This window comes from Jaculus jaculus, chromosome 14, assembly GCF_020740685.1.
Source record: "Jaculus jaculus isolate mJacJac1 chromosome 14, mJacJac1.mat.Y.cur, whole genome shotgun sequence".
Classification (NCBI taxonomy): Eukaryota; Metazoa; Chordata; class Mammalia; order Rodentia; family Dipodidae; genus Jaculus; species Jaculus jaculus.
In genome coordinates, this window is record NC_059115.1 from 1,506,709 (window position 1) to 1,525,000 (window position 18,292).

General features: G+C 48.1%; 1 protein-coding gene across 3 annotated transcripts in view; it reads left to right on the forward strand.

The window, feature by feature from the left end:
• Positions 1 to 18,292, forward strand: part of Sptbn4 (spectrin beta, non-erythrocytic 4) — a 105,194-nt gene that overhangs the window by 66,416 nt on the left and 20,486 nt on the right. For all 3 annotated transcript variants that reach the window (XM_045134055.1, XM_045134056.1, XM_045134057.1), the window contains one exon: positions 17,035 to 17,259. In XM_045134055.1, coding sequence (XP_044989990.1) covers positions 17,035 to 17,259 — 225 coding nt within the window. The remainder of the gene's footprint in view (positions 1 to 17,034; positions 17,260 to 18,292) is intronic.

The window sequence follows — 18,292 nt, forward strand, 5'->3', positions numbered from 1 at the left end:
CAGCACTTCTAGGAGATGGGTAGTGTTATTATCCCCGTTTCACTAGTGAGGAAACTGAGGCACAGAAATGGAAGTGCCTGACCCAAAAATGCACAGCTTACCAGTGTCTGCCTTATGAAGCAAAGGTTCTCTAGAAAGCAGAGGATGCCGGCTCGCCTCCCACAACCGGCCTGCCCTTGGGTCCTGGCTCTGTGGCGGCTCGATGCTTGGGGCTTGGGGAACGGGGATGTGAGGTGTGACTGGAGGCTGCCCAGCTCACTTCCCAGGGTGGAATGGATCAGTCTTCATAGGTCAGGGACAGTACCTGACTGTGGCCAGTGATGAGCTGATGCTGTGGGACATGTAGTTCCTTACCTGATGTAGAAGTGCCTGAGGCTGGATTTGATCCAAGTCTTTCAAATCTGCTGAATCTTTTTTTGTTGTTGTTGTTTTACAAGGTAGGGTCTCACCCTAGCCCAGGCTGACCTGGAATTCACTAGTCTCAGGGTGGCCTCGAACTCATGGCTGTCCTCCCACCTCTGCCTCCCAAGTGCTGGGATTAAAGGCATGTGCCACTATGCTTGGCTCTCTGCTGAGTCTTTTGGATAGGCTTCCTGCATCATGTGTAGTAAAGACTAGGCTGGGGGTGTGGCTCAGAGGTAGAGCACTTGTCTAGAGTCCACAGTGAGGGCCTGGGGGCATGGCTCAGAGGTAGAGCACTTGTCTAGAGTCCACAGTGAGGGGCTGGGGAAGTGGCTCAGAGGTAGAGCACTTGTCTAGATCCACAGTGAGGGGCTGGGGGCGTGGCTCAGAGGTAGAGCACTTGTCTAGATCCACAGTGAGGTGCTGGGGCCGTGGCTCAGAGGTAGAGCACTTGTCTAGGATCCACAGTGCGGGCCTGAGATCAGTGTAGACTATTTCCTGGTATGTGCAAGTCTTTGGGTTCCTTCCTTAGCACCACCACAGAAAAACAGTGGAATAATAAAAGGGCAATTAGACAGCTGTTCAAAGAGCATTTGCTTATATGATTAGCACTATTGACATTTACCATATGAAAAGTGCACACTGAAATGTTTAAATTAATGATTCATGTGAAGGCCATATCACTAAATGCCCTAGTCCTTGTTGCCCTCTTTTATAAAGAACAAGTACATTTATTTTATTTTATTCATTTTATTTGGGGAGAATTTTTTTTTTTGAGGAAGGGTCTCACTCTAGCCCAGGCTGACCTGGAACTCACTTTGTAGTCCTGGCTGGCCTCGGACTCATGGTGATCCTCCTACCTCACCTCAGCCTTTACTCCCCTGGCCTACCAAGTGCTGAGGTTTTATAGGCGTGCACCCCGATGCTGGCTGAGTCATAGCTTTACCACTTTCTGGTTGGTTGATGCTGGGATGGCCTCGCTGGGCTCCTCTGTGCAATGGAGAGTCCTCATGCCAGCCCTTGACAGCAGGGATGCCCAGTCAAGGTCAAGGGTGCTGGAGCCACCGTCTGACTCTGAGACGCCCCTGCTGGCTAGTCTTGGGATGTGGATGCATCTGTGCCTCAGTTTCCTTCTTCACAGCCGTGGACACATACCAGTAGTGCTGGCCTCCCCCGGGCACTGTGAAGGTGAAAACACACACTCCGTGAAGTTGTTTTAGAGCTGCTACCCCAGCAGAGCTAAGAGTCAACACTTGTTTAAAAACCTGGGGTTTGGGCCTGGAGAGATGGCTTAGCGGTTAAGACACTTGCCCGCGAAGCCTCAGGACGCATGTTCGACTCCCCAGATCCCACATTAAGCCAGACATTCAAAATGATGGATGTGCAAAGTTGTGCATGTGCTCAAGATGCCGCACAGGTCTGGAGTTTGATTGCACTGGATGGAGGCCCTGGCGTGACAATTTTCTCTCTCTCCCTCAGTGTCTCATTAAAAGAAAAAAAAAAAAGAAAGAAAAGTTTGAGAAGCCTGGTGAGGTGGTGCACACCTTTAATCCCAGTACTCAGGAGGTAGAGGGTAGGCTGATTGCCCAGAGGCCAGGCTGAAACTACAGAGTAAATTCCAGGTCAGCCTGGGCTAGCGGAAGATTCTACCTAAAAAAAAAAAAAAGTTACTTGGGGCCTGGAGTATGGCTAATATATTAGAGACTGTGTATTCCATCCCCAACACTACCAAAAAAAAAAAAAAGAGGAGGCCAGGTAACGTGGTAACACCCCTGTAATTATAGCACTTGAGAGGTAGAGGCAAAAGGATTAAGAGTTCCTGGGTTACATGAAACCCTGTCTCAAAGGAAAATAAAGAAAAGAAACTGGGGCTGGAGAGATAGCTTAGTGGTCAAGGCAGTTGCCTGCAAAGCTAAAGGACCCAGGTTTGATTCCCCAGGACCCACGTTAGTCAGATGCACAAAGTGGCACATGCATCTGGAGTTCATTTGCAGTGGCTGGAGGCCTTGGTGTGCCCATTCTCTCCCTGTCTATCTGCTTGCAAATAATTAAAGAAAAATAATTTAAAAAAATAACAAAAACAAAAGGGAAAATGTGTCCGGCGTGGTGGCACACCCCTTTAATCCCAGCACTCAGGAGGCAGAGGTGGGAGGATCGCCATGAGTTCGAGGACCCCCTGAGACTACATAGTGAATTCCGGGTCAGCCTGAGCTAGAGTGAGACCCTACAGGGGTAGGGGGTGATGCACTTGGGAGATTTCTCCCCAATTCCGCGCTTTAGTTGGTTGGTTCTTTTGTTTCTCTTCCTGTCCCATCAGCGGCACCTCCCCCTTCCCCACTAGGCTATTTATAAATGTGTTTCGGGTGGCATATGGTGTATAAACGTAGGTGTGTTAAACGTAGATGTTCCTGGCTCTCTGGGCTTGGCCAGTTTTGTGCCTGTGTTCTTCCCGCTGACGCTGGCAAAACTCCTCCCAGCGAGGGAGGGAGGGAGGGCGCAGGGAGGGAGGGAGCTCGCGCTGGTCTCCTGCATCCCAGCCGGCACCGGGGACCATCATACTTGATTCCTCCGGGTCTGAGCTGGGGGAAGCCATAGCTTGCTGTACTCTGTGCATTTCTAGATCTTCGCTGAAGCTGGCAAGCTTGACTCTCCCGTCCTATGGTAGGCCATGGACATTTCAGAGCAAACCCTAATCCCAGCACCTGGGGGATGGGGGATCAGAAATTCATGGTTAGTCTCAGGTACTGGGCCACACAGACCCTATCTCAAACAAACAAACAAACAAACAAAACAAAAATGGGCCCAGGGGTGCACTCGTTTAATCCCAGCACTCAGGAGGCAGAGGTAGGATCACAGTGAGTTCAAGGCCACCCTGAGACTACATAGTGAATTCCAGCTCAGCTTGGGCCAGAGTGAGATCCTACCTTAAAAAAAAAAAAAAAAAAAAAGAGCCAGGGTGGTGGCGCATGCCTTTAATCCCAGCACTCAGGAGGCAGAGGTAGGAGGACTGCCATGAGTTCAAGGCCACCCTGAGATGACAGAGTTAATTCCAGGTCAGCCTGGGCTAGAGTGAGACCCTACCTCGAAAACAAAAAAACAAACAAAAAAAAAAAAAAAAAATTAAAAGAAAAGAAAAAGAAAAAAATCAAGGGCTGGGGATGTAGTTCAGTTGATACAGTGCTTGCATAGCCTACACAAAACTTGGCTTGGTGGTACGAGCCTGTAATCCCAGCCCTGGGGAAGTGGCAGCAAGAGAATCAGAAATTCAAGGTCATCCTCAGCTATGTAATGAGTTCCAGGCCAACCTGGGGTCCATGAGACTCTGACTCAAATCAAACAAAAAGAAAAACAGAAAAGAAAGTGCACACTTTAAAAGAGAGAGAGAGCCGGGCGTGGTGGCGCACGCCTTTAATCCCAGCATTTGGGAGGCAGAGGTATGAAGATCGTTGTGAGTTCGAGGCCACCCTGAGACTCCATAGTGAGTTCCAGGTCAGGCTGAGCTAGAGTGAGAGCTTACCTTGAAAAACCAAGAGAGAGAGGGGGGTGGGAGGGAGGGAGGGAGGGCGGGTGGGCGGAAGAAAGAAAAGTAGAAGCTAGGCATGGTGGCACAGGCCTTTAGTCCCAACCTTCCAGATGCTGAGGTAGGAGGATAGCTGTGAGTTTGAGGCCAGCCTGGGGCTACGGGGTAAGTTCCAGGTCAGCCTGGGCTAGGGTGAAACCCTGACTTGATAAAACCTCCAGGGAGGGGGAAGGAAAACGAAATCAGAGAGGGTATTTGGGGACAGGGCTGTGTCTTCCTTTCTGTGTGTGTGGGGGGGGATAGTTCAAAGCCCAGCACACCATGCAACTTGGTCTTAATTGTCCCAAGGCAGCCCCTGGTGAACATTCCTAGGTGTTTGCCCAGCAGGGGGAGCCCGAGGCAAGAGTGACCCAGTGGGCTCACCACCAGATGGAGTGCAGCTGGGCCTCAGGAGCTTGGCTTGGGGAAGACAGGGCCTCCCAGGGTCTTATTGCTCCCTGGGGCCCGGGAGCCAAGACCTGGGGGGTCTGTAGTTGGGAAGGCTTAGCCCACCATTTGGCTCGGTGTTTGGCCTTCTTCCTCCCCTCTCCTCTTCCTTCACCCACTCTCCCAACCCCACAGTCTTGTTCTTTCATTTAAATCTCTCTCTCTCTCTCTCTCTCTCTCTCTCTTTCTCTCTCTTGCTATGTAGTCTCGGGCTGGCCTCGAACTCAGAATGATCCTCCTACCTCTGCTTCCTGAGTGCTGAGATTAAAGGCGTGCGCCACCACGCTTGGCTAAATTTCTCTTTTTAAAATTTATTTATTTGCGTGTGTGTGTATGTGTGTGAGAGAGAGAAAGATAGAGAATGAGAATATGAGAGAATGGGTATACCAGGGCCTCTTGCCACTGCAAAGGAACTCCAGACATATGTGGCCATTTTTTGTTTTTTGAGGTAGTGTCTCACTCTGGCTCATGCTGACCTGTAATTCACTATGTAGTCTCAGGATGGCCTTGAACTCATGGCGATCCTCCTACCTCTGCCTCCCCAGTGCTGGGATTAAAGGCCTGAACAACCACGCCTGGCACATGTGCCATTTGGTGCATCTGGTTGTATGTGTATCCTGGGGGATCGAACCCAGGCCATCAGCCTTTGCAAGCAAGTGCTTTTAACCACTCTGCAATCTCCCCAGCCTTCTCATTTTCTATTTTTATTTGAATTCTCATGCCAGGCATGGAGGTTCATTCGTGCTTATAATCCCAGTATTTAGGAGGCTGAGGCAGGAGAACTTCCAGGAGGTCATCTCAGGCTATATCAAGACCCTATCTCTAAATAAACAAGCAAATAAATACTCTCCATCTCTAACCAACCTCTTTGGAAGGTAGAGTTCAAGGTAGGGTCTGGTTCTAGCCCAGCTGACCTGGAATTCACTATGTAGTCTCAGGGTGGCCTTGAACTCACAGTGATCCTCCTACCTCTGCCTCCTGAGCACTGGGATTAAAGGTGTGCACCACCACACCCGGCTCACCACCCTCTCTCTCTCTCTCTTTTTAAATATTTTCTTTATTTAGTATTTATTATTGAGAGAAAGAGAGAGAGAGAGAATGAGTATACCAGGGCCTCAAGCTACTCCCAACAAACTCCAGACACATGCCTTGCAATCCGGCTTACATGGATACCGGGGAATCGAACCTGGGTCCTTAGGCTTCACCGGCAAACGTCTTAACCACTAAGCCATCTCTCCAGCCCTCACCGGCCTGGTGGTGTCCCTTCATCCTTCCTGTCCTCCCCTTGATCTCCCTCAGCCCTTGCAGCAGGGATGTGTCCTCCCAGATCTAAGCCACATGACCCACAGTTCTCTCCCAGGGCCTCCTGCCCAACTGTTCTTTCTGATGGAAGGAGCAGATGGTGGAGTCCCAACTTCACAGCCCCTGGGGACCCTGCCAGCTGGTCCAGCTCAGCTGCAGGCTCCTGCTTGGACGAGCGGGGTCTGCTCTCCTGCCACCTACGGTGGACCAGCAGGGAAAATGCTGGAGGTCTTGCAGCTGCTGGGTCAGCTCTCTGGGGGACCCTTTAGAGTCTACCCTCGTATCCCCGCCCTCTGCAGGGCTCCTTCTCTGCTCAGGGAGACCCCGTCCTCGCCCCCCCTTTCCTCTCTGCCCCCTCTTTCTGCCTCCAGCTCAGCATGCTAAGAGTCCAGTTTCCTGACCTCTGTAACTGAGTTTCGGTCTCTACTCCAGGACGGTGCGACCAAGTCTCATGGGCCTCACTGTGCAAATATAGAGGTGCACGACGGAGAACTGGGTCTGCAGGACTGTAGTCCTGGGTTCAAATTCTGTCTGTGGCAGGCTTTACTCTGGGCCTCAGTTTCTAAAACTGACAAATGGGAGGCAGCAAGGGGACCTGAATAGGAATGAGGCTGACAGGGGTGAGGGGTCTGCATGGCATATTACCTATTCTGTGACTGTCATCTGGAGCTATGTGACAAGAAAGTTCTTCTCTTTCTTCTTCCTTTTTAAAATTTTGATGGCTTTTTAGAACATTGCCATATAATTTACAAAGCATAATAACCTTTCCCTGCCCCTCCTTCCATCCCTTTCCTTTGACTTACTATGTATCCCAGGCTGGCCTTGAACTCTGGTCCCTTCTGTCTCTGCCTCCTGATTGCTGGGACAACAGTGTGCCCACCATTCCTGACTTTATAAAGTGCTGGGGACTCGAACCCATGTCTTAATGCACGATAGGCAAGCATTCTACCAACAAACAGCACAACATACCAGCTCATGTTTCCCTCCCTCTTTTTTTTAAAAAAAATTATTTTTGCTTATTTTTTTATTTGAAAGCAACAGACAGAAAAAAGAGGCAGATACATAGGGAGAGGATGGGTGTGTCAGGGCCTCTAGCTACTGAAAACAAACTCCAGATGCGTGCGCCCCCTTGTGCATCTGGCTTATGTGGGTCCTGGGGAATCGAGCCTTGAACCGGGGTCTTTAGGCATCACAGACAAGTGCTTAATTGCTAAGCCATCACTCCAGTTGCCCACCCCCCCTTTTGAGGAAGGTTTCACTCTAGCCCAGGCTGACCTGGAATTCACTATGTAGTCTCAGGGTGTCCTCAAACACACAGCAATTCTCCTACCACCTGGCTTCCAATTTTTTTTTTTTTTTTTTTTTCAGAAGATAGCAGCAGTCCCTGGGATTACCTTGGCCAGAGTCTCTGGCCGTAGGGTCCCTGCTGGAGATGGTGTTGGAGATGTTTTCTTCAGACTATCTTCATAAGTTTCCTGGCCAGGTGTGGTGGCTTCTGCCTGTAATCTCAGTACTGGAAAGGCTGAGGCAGGAGGATTGAAAGCTCAAGACCAGGCTGGAGTGAGATAGCTCAGTGGTTAAAGATGCTAGCTTGCAAAGCGTGATAGCCTGGGTTTGGTTTCCCGGTATCCACATAAAGCCAGATGCACAGAGTGGTGCATATGTCTGGTGTTCATTTGCAGTGACAAGAAGAGCTTCTTTGCCCCCATAACCTCCATCTCTCCTTCTCTCTCTTTCCTTTTCTTTCTTCCTCCGCTCCCCCTCTCCCTTTCTGCTTGCAAATAAATAAGTAAAATATATTTTTTTCTTTATTTGAGAGAGAGAACGAACTCCAGATGCATGCACCCCCCTTGTGCATCTGGCTAACATGGGTCCTGGGGAATCAAACCTAGGTCCTTTGGCTTTGTAGGCAAGCGCCTTAACCACTAACCCACTTCTCCAGCCTGTAAATAAAATACTTTAAAAAGACAGGTGTGTGGTGCACACCTTTAATTCCAGCACTTGGGAGGCAGAGGTAGGAGGATCACCATGAGTTCAAGGCCACCCTGAGACTACATAGTGATTTCCAGGTCAGCCTGGGCTAGAATGAGAGCCTACCTTGAACCCCCCACCACCACCACCCAGAAATTAAAAAAATAAATAAATAAAGGCTGGAGAGATGGCTTAACGGTTAAAGGCACTTACCTGCAAAGCCAAATTACCTGGCTTCAATTCCCCAGTACCTACATAAAGCCAGATTCACGAGGTGGCACATGCATCTGGAGTTGGTTTTGCAACAGCAAGAGGCCCTGGCAAGCCCATTCTCTCTGTCTCTCTTCTGTGTGTATCTTTCTTGACGCAAATGAATAAATAAAAAATTAGGGCCACGCTCGGTCTGGTGGTGCACGCCTTTAATCCCAGCACTTGGGAAGCAGAAGTAGGAGGATTTCAGGGAGCTCGAGGGTCAGCCAGGGCTAGAGTGAGACCCTACCTTGAACCAACCCCTTCCCCCCAAAAATTCCTCATTCCTGAAGTGTGGGTTTTGGGTTGCAGTCATTTGCTGTTTCTGCTACCTCTTATTGTTTCTTATTGTTTGGTCTCCCCTGGCTTCCTGTCATGTGTTTAGAATAAAACAAGTCACGTCAGTACATTCTTCTAGACAAATCTCCTAACTTCAAAGTCTTCAGTAAAAGATAGTCTCCCATCAACCCTGTCCTCATCCCACAGCCCGAGAACAACCTCGATTATTAGCTGGTACGCATCCTTCTAGACGCTTCTCTGTGCATTTTCAAGTATGCTCATGTGGGATTTAACATTCTCCTTGTATTGATTTGTCATGCTTAATCTGAATTTTTGAATACATAAATTTTCATGGTTCAGACATCAGAAACCATATTTCAAAGCCCGCCGTGTAAGTTTCCTCAGTCCCTATTCTCTGTCCTGTGAGTTCGCACATCCTTCCAGTAGGCGCCATCTGTGGTCCATTTCTTGTTTACTCTGGGGAAGGTTTGTGCCTCTGCCGCTCGCTACAAATATGTATCATATGGAAGCTCTGAATTGCTCTTTCCTCTGCTCAGTAACTCTTGGCCGTTGTTCCAGCCTCATGCGGATTTGTTTAACAATATTTTTCCAGTTTTTTGAAGCAGCATCTCACATAGTCCATGCTGGCCTTGGACTAAGTATGAACTCAGGATGACCTTGAATTCCTGATCTTCCCACCTCCACTTCCCAAGTGTTGGGAAGGCAGGCATGTGCCATCTTGTAGAGTCTACCATTTCATTCTTTTTTTAAAAAGTTACATATATATACATACATATATGCTTATGTTGTGAGCCACAGCTGCTCTTTTGACCTTGGGAGCTAAGGGTGATCTCTAACCTCCTAATCTCCTGATCCTCACCATTGTTTAGTATACAGCCTAGATAGAGTAAGCACCTGATCCTAAGCATTGTTTAGTATACAGCCTAGATAGAGTAAGCACCTGATCCTAAGCATTGTTTAGTATACAGCCTAGATAGAGTAAGCACCTGATCCTAAGCATTGTTTAGTATACAGCCTAGATAGAGTAAGCACCTGATCCTCACCATTGTTTAGCATACAGTCTAGGCGGAGTGGGCGCCTGATAGAGGGATTAACCTGGATTAACCCTGGTGACACTGACTTTAGGCATGTAAGCATTGTCAAAAAAGTTCTATCTTCTATATATAAGCGATGTCTGCCTGAATAAAGCCGAGCCTTGGTCAGAGCTTGTCTTGGCTCCGTTCCTTGTGTTCTTGTCTCAGGCTCATCCCCACTCCCTCCTTCGAGGCCCGTTTCGATCTTTGTGCTGCAGGCCGGCACATGCATATATGTGTGTGTATATAATATTTATTTGAGAGAAGGAGAGTGAGGGAGAGAGAGAGAATGGGCACGCCAGGGCCTCTAGCCACTGCAAATGAACTCCAGATGCATGAGCCACTTTGTCATCTGCCTTATGTGGGACCTGGAGAATCGAACCTGGATTCTTCGGCTTTGCAGGAAAGCTCCTTAACTGCTAAATCATCATCTCTCCAGCCACCCCCCCCTTTTGTATTTGGTTTTTCAAGGTAGGGTTTCACACTAGCCCAGGCTGACCTGAAATTCACTATATAGTCAGCTCAAGATGGCCTTGATCCTCCTACCTCTCTGCCTCCTGAGTGCTGGGATTCAAGGCATGCACCACCATGCCTGGCCATTCTTTTCTTTTCTTTTCTTTTTTTAAAATTTTTATTTATTTATTTATTTGAGAGTGACAGGCACAGAGAGAAAGACAGATAGAGGGAGAGAGAGAGAATGGGCGCGCCAGGGCTTCCAGCCTCTGCAAACGAACTCCAGACGTGTGCGCCCCCTTGTGCATCTGGCTAACGTGGGACCTGGGGAACCGAGCCTCGAACCGGGGTCCTTAGGCTTCACAGGCAAATGCTTAACTGCCAAGCCAACTCTCCAGTCCCCGGCTTCATTCTTGATGAGCAGAAACATAGTTTTCTCATTCCAAACTCTTCTATGATGAAGACAAGCCTCTTTGAACATCGGTGTCAATATTTCTTTAGGCTTAGTCCTAAAAATATAAGTGCAAGTGTTGTGCCCAGCGCACACATATATTGCATTTAAAAAAATATTTATTTGAGCTGGGCGTGGTGGCGCATGCCTTTAATCCCAGCACTCAGGAGGCAGAGGTAGGAGGATTGCCGTGAGTTCGAGGCCACCCTGAGACTCCATAGTGAATTCCAGGTCAGCCTGAGCTGGAGTGAGACCCTACCTCAAAAAAACAAAACAACAAAAAATTATTTATTTATTTGAGAGAGAGAGAGAGAGAATGGGCATGCCAGGGCCTCCACCTACTGCAAACAAGCTCAGATGCATGTGCCCCCTTGTGCATATGGCTTATGTGGGTCCTGGGAAATCAAACCATGGTCCTTTGGCTTTGCAGGCAAGCACCTTAACCTCTAAGCCATCTCTCTAGCCCACATTTTGCATTTTGATCAAAACTGCCAAGTTGCCTTCCAAAAAGAATCTATCAATTTATGCCACTGCTGATGGTGGCTGAACTTGCCCATCTCCCTGCACCTTTGCCAACACTCGAGAAAAGGATATCGCAATTATGGAAGTTGTCAATAAAAAATAAACTTATTTTGAAAAAGGACATCATGTATTAATGTGGGTTTTTCCTGCCAATTAATGATATTGGACATCTTTTGATGTGCCTATTTCTCTTATATTTCTTTGGTTTGTTGTTCTTTTTGTTTGTTTTGCTTCTCTGTGTGTGGCCTGTTAACATCTGATGGCCATTGTCATTTAGAGCAGTTCTTTTCCTTTTTCAAAAGAAAATATTTATTTATTTATTTATTATTTTAGGTAGGGTCTTGCGCTATCCCAGGCTGACCTGGAATTCACTATGTAATCAGTCTCAAGCTGGCCTCGATCTTCCTAGCTCTGCCTCCTGGGTGCTGTGATTAAAAGTGTAAGCCACCAGGTCCAACTCCAGTGCACTTTCATATGTGTGTGTATATGAATGAGAGAGAGAGAGAGAGAGCGGGCACGCTAGGGCCTCTAGCCACTGCAAACTCCAGATGCATGCGCCACCATGTGCACCTGGCTTATGTGGGTTCTTGGGAATCAAACCTGGGTCCTTAGGCTTCACATGCGAGTACCTTAACCGCTAAGTCATCTGTCCACCTCCTTCCTCTGGCTTTATATGGATGCTGGGGAATCAAACCCAGGCCTTCAAGCTTTGCAAGCAAGTGCCTTTTGCTACTGAGCCATCTCCCCAGCTATCCTCCCCCTTTTAAAAGTATTTTATTTTAGAGAGAGAAAGAGAGGCAGACAGAGACAGAGAGAATGGGCATGCCAGGGCTTTCAGCCACTGTAAATGAACTCCAGATGCATTCCCCACCATGTGGCTTACATGGGTTCTGGAGAATCAAACTTGGGTCCTTTGGCTTTGCAGGCAAACACCTTAACTGCTAAGCAATCTCTCCAGCCCTCTTCCCATTTTTAAAATATTATTTTATTTTATTTTTACATATTTATTGAGAGGGAGAGATAATCTGCATGTCAGGGACTCCAGCCATCACAAACCAATTCCAGATGCATGTACCACCATGTGCATTTGGCTTATGTGGGTCATGGGGAATCAAACCTGGGTCCTTAGGCTTCACAGGCAAGTTCCTTAACCACTAAGCCATCTCTCCAGTAATCCTCCCTCCCTTTTTGTTTAAAATGTTATTTATTTGTGCCGGGTGTGGTGGGCACGCCTTTAATCCCAGCACTTGGGAGGCAGAGGTAGGAGGATCACCAGGAGTTCGAGGCCACCCTGAGACTACATAGTGAATTCCAGGTCAGCCTGGGCTAAAGTGAGACCCTACCTTGAAAAACCAAAAAATGAAAATAAAAATAAAAATTAAATAAATAATAATAAAATATTATTTACTTAAGAAAGAGACAGAGAGAGACCAAATGGTCAGTCCAGGCCTCTAGCCACTGTAAACAAACTCCAGACACATGTGCAACCTTGGACATCTGATTTATGTGGAGTATTAAACCTGGGTCCTTTGGCTTTGCAGACAAGCATCTTAACCACTAAGCAATCTCTCCAGCCCATCCTCCCCTTCTTTTGAGGAAGAATCTCACTCTAGCTTACTCTAGTCCAGGCTGACCTGGAATTCATTCTGTAGTCCAGGCTAGCCGTGGCATGACAATAACTCTTCTATCTCAACTTCATAGTGCTGGGATTATAGGCATAAATCACCACACCCAGAAGTTGGTTTTTTTTTTTTTTTTCTGATATCATTCTTTTGTTTGTTTGTTTGGTTTGTTTTTTGTTTTTTTTTTTTGTTTTTTTTTTTGAGATAAGGTTTCACTGCATCTCAGGCTAACCTGGAAATCTCTATGTAGTCTCAGGCTGGTCTTGAACTCACGGCGATCCTCCTACCTCTGCCTCCTGAGTGCTGGGATTAAAGGCGTGCGCCCTGGCCAGAGTGATTTTAAAAAGCATGCAAGCAGGGCTGGAGAGATGGCTCAGTGGTTAAGGTGCTTGCCTGCAAAGCCTAAAGACTCAAGTTCAGTTCCCCAGTACCCACGTAAAGCCAGAGGCACAAAGTGGAGCATGCATCTGGAGTTCACTTGCAGTGTATATTCTCTCTATATACTTGTCCCTCTCTCTCTTTATCTTAAGTAAATAAGTAGAATATTTTAAAAATAATCAGCCAGGTCAACCTGGACTACAGTGAAACCCTACCTCAAAAAAAAAAAAAAAAAGAGCATACAATTAAATGGCTAGTCCTCAAGTTTAAGTCTAGCCTGGTCAACAGAATGAATTCCAAGCCACCCAAGACTACATAAACCAGATTATCTAAAAAATTACAGCCTGGCATAGTGGTGCATGCTTTTACTCCCAGCACTCAGGAGGCTGAGGTAGGAGGATTGGTGAGTATGAGGCCAGCCTGGAACCACAGAGTGAGTTTCAAGTTAGTCTGGACTAGAATAAGACCCGACCTCAAAACAAAAACAAAAACAAAAAACTTGGGGCTTACCTGAGAAGCCTAAGGACCCAGGTTTGATTCCCCAGTACCCATATAAGCCAGATGCACAAGGGGGCGCACTGTCTGAAGTTAATTTGTAGTGGCAGGAGGCCCTGCATGCCTGTTCTCTTTTTCTCTCTCTATCTGTCTCACAAAATAAATAAATAAGGGCTGGAGAGATGGTTTAGTGATTAAGGCACTTGCCTGTGAAGCCTAAGGACCCAGGTTTGGCTCCCCAGAACCCACGTAAGCCAGCCGCACAAGGTGACGCATGCTCACAATGTGGTGCACATGTCTGGAGTTCTGTTGTAGTGGCTGGATGCCCTGGTGCAACAGTTCTCTCTCCCTCTCTCATTAAAAGAATAAATAGATAAAAGGGGGAAAAGGAGACAGCAAACTGAGCTAATTTCCTAGCCAGGAGTGGTGGTGAATGCTGGTAACCCTGACACACAGAAGGCAGAGGCAGAAGCATCAAGAGTTCAAGGTCATCTTTGGTGGCAGCCTGAGTTTGAAGCCAGGCCGGATTACACAAGAAAAAGGGAGAAAAAAGGCTGGAGAGATTTCTTAGTGGTTAAAACATTTGCTGGCGGGCTGGAGAGATGGCTTGCTGGTTAAGTACTTGCCTGTGAAGCCTAAGGACCCAGGTTCAAGGCTTGTTTCCCCAGGACCCACGTTAGCCAGATGCACAAGGGGGCACACGCATCTGGAATTCGTTTGCAGTGGCTGGAGGCCCTGGCATGCCCATTCTCTCTATTTCCTTCTATCTGCCTCTTTCTCTGTCTGTTGGTATCAAATAAATAAATAAAAATAAAAACAAAAATGCTTGCTGGCAAAGCCAAAGGACTCAGGTTCAGTTCTCCAGTACCCACACAAAGCTGGATGCACAAGGTGGCACATGCATCTGTAGTTTGTTTCCAGCACTAGAGGCCCTGGTCTGCCCATTCTTTCCCTCTCTCTTTTTCTCTGCTTCTTTCCTTCTCAATAGATAAATAAATATTAAAAAGGAAGGAAGGAAGGAAAGAAAAGAAAAGAAAGAAAGAGGAGCTGGGCGTGATGGTACATGCCTTTAATCCCAGCACTTGGGAGGCAGAGGTAGGAGGATCACCGTGAGTTTGAGGCCACCCTGTGACTACATAGTGAATTTCAGGTCAGCCTGGACTAGAGTGAGACCCTACCTAGAAAAACCAAAAGAAAGAGGGTTGGAGATAGGGCTTAATGGTTAATGTGCTTAAGAAGCCTAATGACCCTAGTTTGATTCCCCTGTACCCACATAAGCCAGATGCACAAGGTGGCATATGCGTCTGGGGTTTGACTACAGTGGATGGAGGCCCTGGCATACCAATCTCTCTCTCTCTTTCTCTCTTTCTCTCTCTTTCTCTTGCTCTCTCTCTCAAAAAAGGTCAGTCTGGGACTGGAGAGATGGTTTAGCAGTTAAGGTGCTTGCCCTCAAAGCCAAAGGACCCACATAAACTAGATACACAAAGTGGCGCATGCATCTGGAGTTTGTTTGCAGTGGTTAGAGGTCCTGGCGTGCCCATTCCCTTTCTCTATCTGCTTCTTTCTCTCTGTGTCTTTCAAATAAATAAATAAATAAATGCCAGTCTGAAATAAAAAGAAAGATGGTAAGTTGTTTCTTGCCTTAATACCTGTGAGATGCTCATCCCATCTGCCATTGGCTTCTAATACTTGCATGAGATTTTATTTCGCACAGAAGTATCTTTATGTGATGAAATTTATAAATCTTTTCCTTGATGGATTTTATTCTTGGAAATGTGTTCTCTCTCTCAAGACTATCAAAGCCTTTCCCAGGTTTTTTTTTTCTTTCTCATTCCTTATGGATTTATTTGTTCAAGTCTTTGATCCATCTGGAACTGTTTTCAGTACACAGAGCAAGGAAGGGATCCAATCCTTGGTTAGCCATTCAGCCCATGACCATTTGTTGAAAGATCCATCTTTTCTTTGGGGATTTGAAACTACATCTATTAGATATATAAATTTTCTTCTGTTTTTATGCTTTTGCATGTTTGTTTGTTTTGAGGTAGGGGTCTCACTCTAGCCCAGGCTGACGTAGAACTCACTCTGGTTCCAGGCTGAACTTGAACTCACAGCGATCCTCCTACCTCTGCCTCCCAGGTACTGACTGAGATTAAAGGCGTGCGACACCACACTTAGCTGTTTTTAGGCTTTTTTTTTTTTTTTTTTTTTTTGAGACAGGATTTCATATAACCCAAACTGGCCTGGAACTCACTCATTATGTAGCAGATGATGACTTTGAACTCCTGATTTTCCCACCTCCACCTCTAGGATGCTAGGATGATAGGTGTGTGCCACTGTGTTTATTATGGGGTGCTGGGTATCAAACCCAGGGTTCCATGCATGCTAAGCAAGGAATGTATCACCAGCCCTAAATCACTATTGCTTTGCATTTAGTTTTTATTTTAATTTTAAATTAATTAACTAATTATTTGGTTTTTTGAGGTAGGGTTTCACTCTAACCTAGGCTGACCTGGAATTCACTATGTAGTCTCAGGGTGGCCTCTAACTCACAGTGATCCTCCTACCTCTGCCTTCTGAGTGCTGGGATTAAAGGCGTGTGCCACCATGCCTGGCTTTTGGTTTTTATTTTTTAAATTTATTTATGAGAGAAGGCTGGGGAGTTGGGGGAGAGAAAGAATAAGAATGAATGGGGGGGCGGGCTGGAGAGATGGCTTAGCAGTTAAGGCACTTGCCTGTGAAGCCTAAAGACCCATGTTCAACTCTCCAGATCCCACATAAGCCAGATACGCAAGGTGGTGCATGTGTCTGGAGTTTGATTACAGTGGCTGGATGCCCTGGCTTGCCATTTTTCTCTCTCTCTCCCTCTCGCTCTTTCATGAAAAAAGTAAAATAAAATAAAGTAAAAGAAATAAAGAATGAATAAATGGGGCATGTCAGGACCTCTTGTGGCTGCAGATGAACTCCAGACTCATGCACCACCTTGTGCATCTGGCTTTATGTGGGTACTGGGGAATTGAACCCTGGGTCCTTTGGCTTTGCTGGCAGGCGTCTTAACCGCTGAGCCATGTCTTCAGCCCTGCCTTTATTTTTGCTATATGACAAGGTTGGTTCCTTGGATAAGTTATTTCCCTTTCCTTCATTTTCTTCCTTTGTAAAACAGTGGGAGGCAGTCAACCCTGGTGGGCTGTTCTGTGAGTTCAATGTGTGCGCTGTTTTAGTGCTGGGGTGGGTTGAGAGTCACGCAAGCCTGTTTGAGAAAGAAGGTCCTAAGAGCTGAACTCTGGACACGAACTGCATCCCTGACCAGAGGGAACTGTGGAGGCCAAAGCCCAGAGGCAGAGACAGGTTAGACACGGCCGGGGGAGGATGTCGCTGCCACAGGCCACTGAGCCAGGGGAGAGTTTGGAATGATGGCCCCAGCCAAGTGGGTACTTTGGTTGTCATCCAAAGGACTGGGGTGTGGTGACCCACACCTATTAATCCCAGCACTTGGGGAGCCAAAATAGAAAGGTGCCTGTAAGTTCAAGGCCACCCTTGGGGACAAAGTGAGTTTGAGGCCAGCTTTGGGTACAAAGTGAATCTGAGGCCAGCCTGGCCGAGAGCGAGACTCTGTCTCAAGGAAAAGGGGTTGTGTGGGTGGTCGTGGAGAGCCCCAGCAGGAGTGAGTTCGAGGCCAGCCTGGGGGGGGGACGTGAAGAGTGAGACTCTCCGGCAAAAGCTGGGGGGAGGGGGCAGGGGCGGTGGCGGTCCTGGAAAGTCACAGCCCGGGGAGGGCGGCCCCTATTAACCCTGCTGCCCCTGTCCCCGCAGTCCATGGAGTCTCAGGTGGAGGAGTGGTACCGCGAGGTGGGGGAGCTGCAGGCGCAGACGGCGTCGCTGCCGCTGGAGCCGGCCAGCAAGGAGCTGGTGGGCGAGCGGCAGAGCGCGGTGGGCGAGCGCCTGGTGCGCCTGCTGCAGCCGCTGCAGGAGCGCCGCCGCCTGCTGCTGGCCTCCAAGGAGCTCCACCAGGTGGCCCACGACCTAGAGGACGAGCTGGTGAGGCCCGCAGCGGAGATGGGGGGCTGGGGTTGGCCGATTGATGGGGGAGAGGGTGGGTCCTCGGTGGAGGGGTGCGAGGGCTGACCACTCCTGCAGCCCCACCCTCGCTCCCTCTGCATGCTCATTTAGTCGCTCATGGAGTCATTTCTCCTCCCTCTCCCCTCACCCGGGCTTAAGGACCCAGCCGAAGCCGTAACTCCCGAAGTCATCTTTTTGGTTTCATTTATTTATTATTGTTGTTGTTGTTGTTTTGTTTTGTTTTGTTTTTCCCCAAGGTAGGGTCTCACTCTAGCTCCGGCTGACCTGGAATTCACTGTGTAGTCTTAGGGTGGCCCCGAACTCACAGCGATCCTCCTGCCTCTGCCTCCCGAGTGCTGGGACTGAAGGCGTGTGCCACCATGCCAGGCTTTTGCTTTTATTTTGGAGGCAGGGTCTAGTGGAGCCCTGACTGGCCTTGAACTTGATATGTAGCTAAGGCTAGCCGTGAAGCTCCCCCACCCCCCTGCAATTCTCTAGCCTCCACCTCCCAAGAACGGGAATGCAAAGTGCTCACCATCCACTGGACCGTGAAGTCATTTACTGACTCGCTCTTTCATCTTTAATCTTTGTACCAACCGTTTATGCCTTCAGCCACGCTCTCTTCCAATCACTCTCTGATTCACTCACTCGCCCGGTCATTCTGGACCCAACTCTGCAGTCAACAGATGGCCAAGGCAGCGGTGTCCACAGAGGGCTCAGAGTCCTAAGGGGAAAACAGGCTTGTCCCCACACGGTGACAAACTCAGGGTGGCTAAGACCACAAGGGTGAATCTAAAGGACTGTAGGACAAATGGCCAAGTTTGAGGTTGGGTGGAGGGGAGGTTCCTAGAAGGAAGGATTGATTATCTGAGCCCGAAGGAACAGTGAGAAAAAACCAGGAAGGGTGGCGGGGGGAGGGGGGGGGCTGGAGAGATGGCTTAGCGGTTAAGGTCAAAGGACCTCGGTTCTATTCTCCAGGACCCACGTAAGCCAGATGCACAAGGTGGTGCAT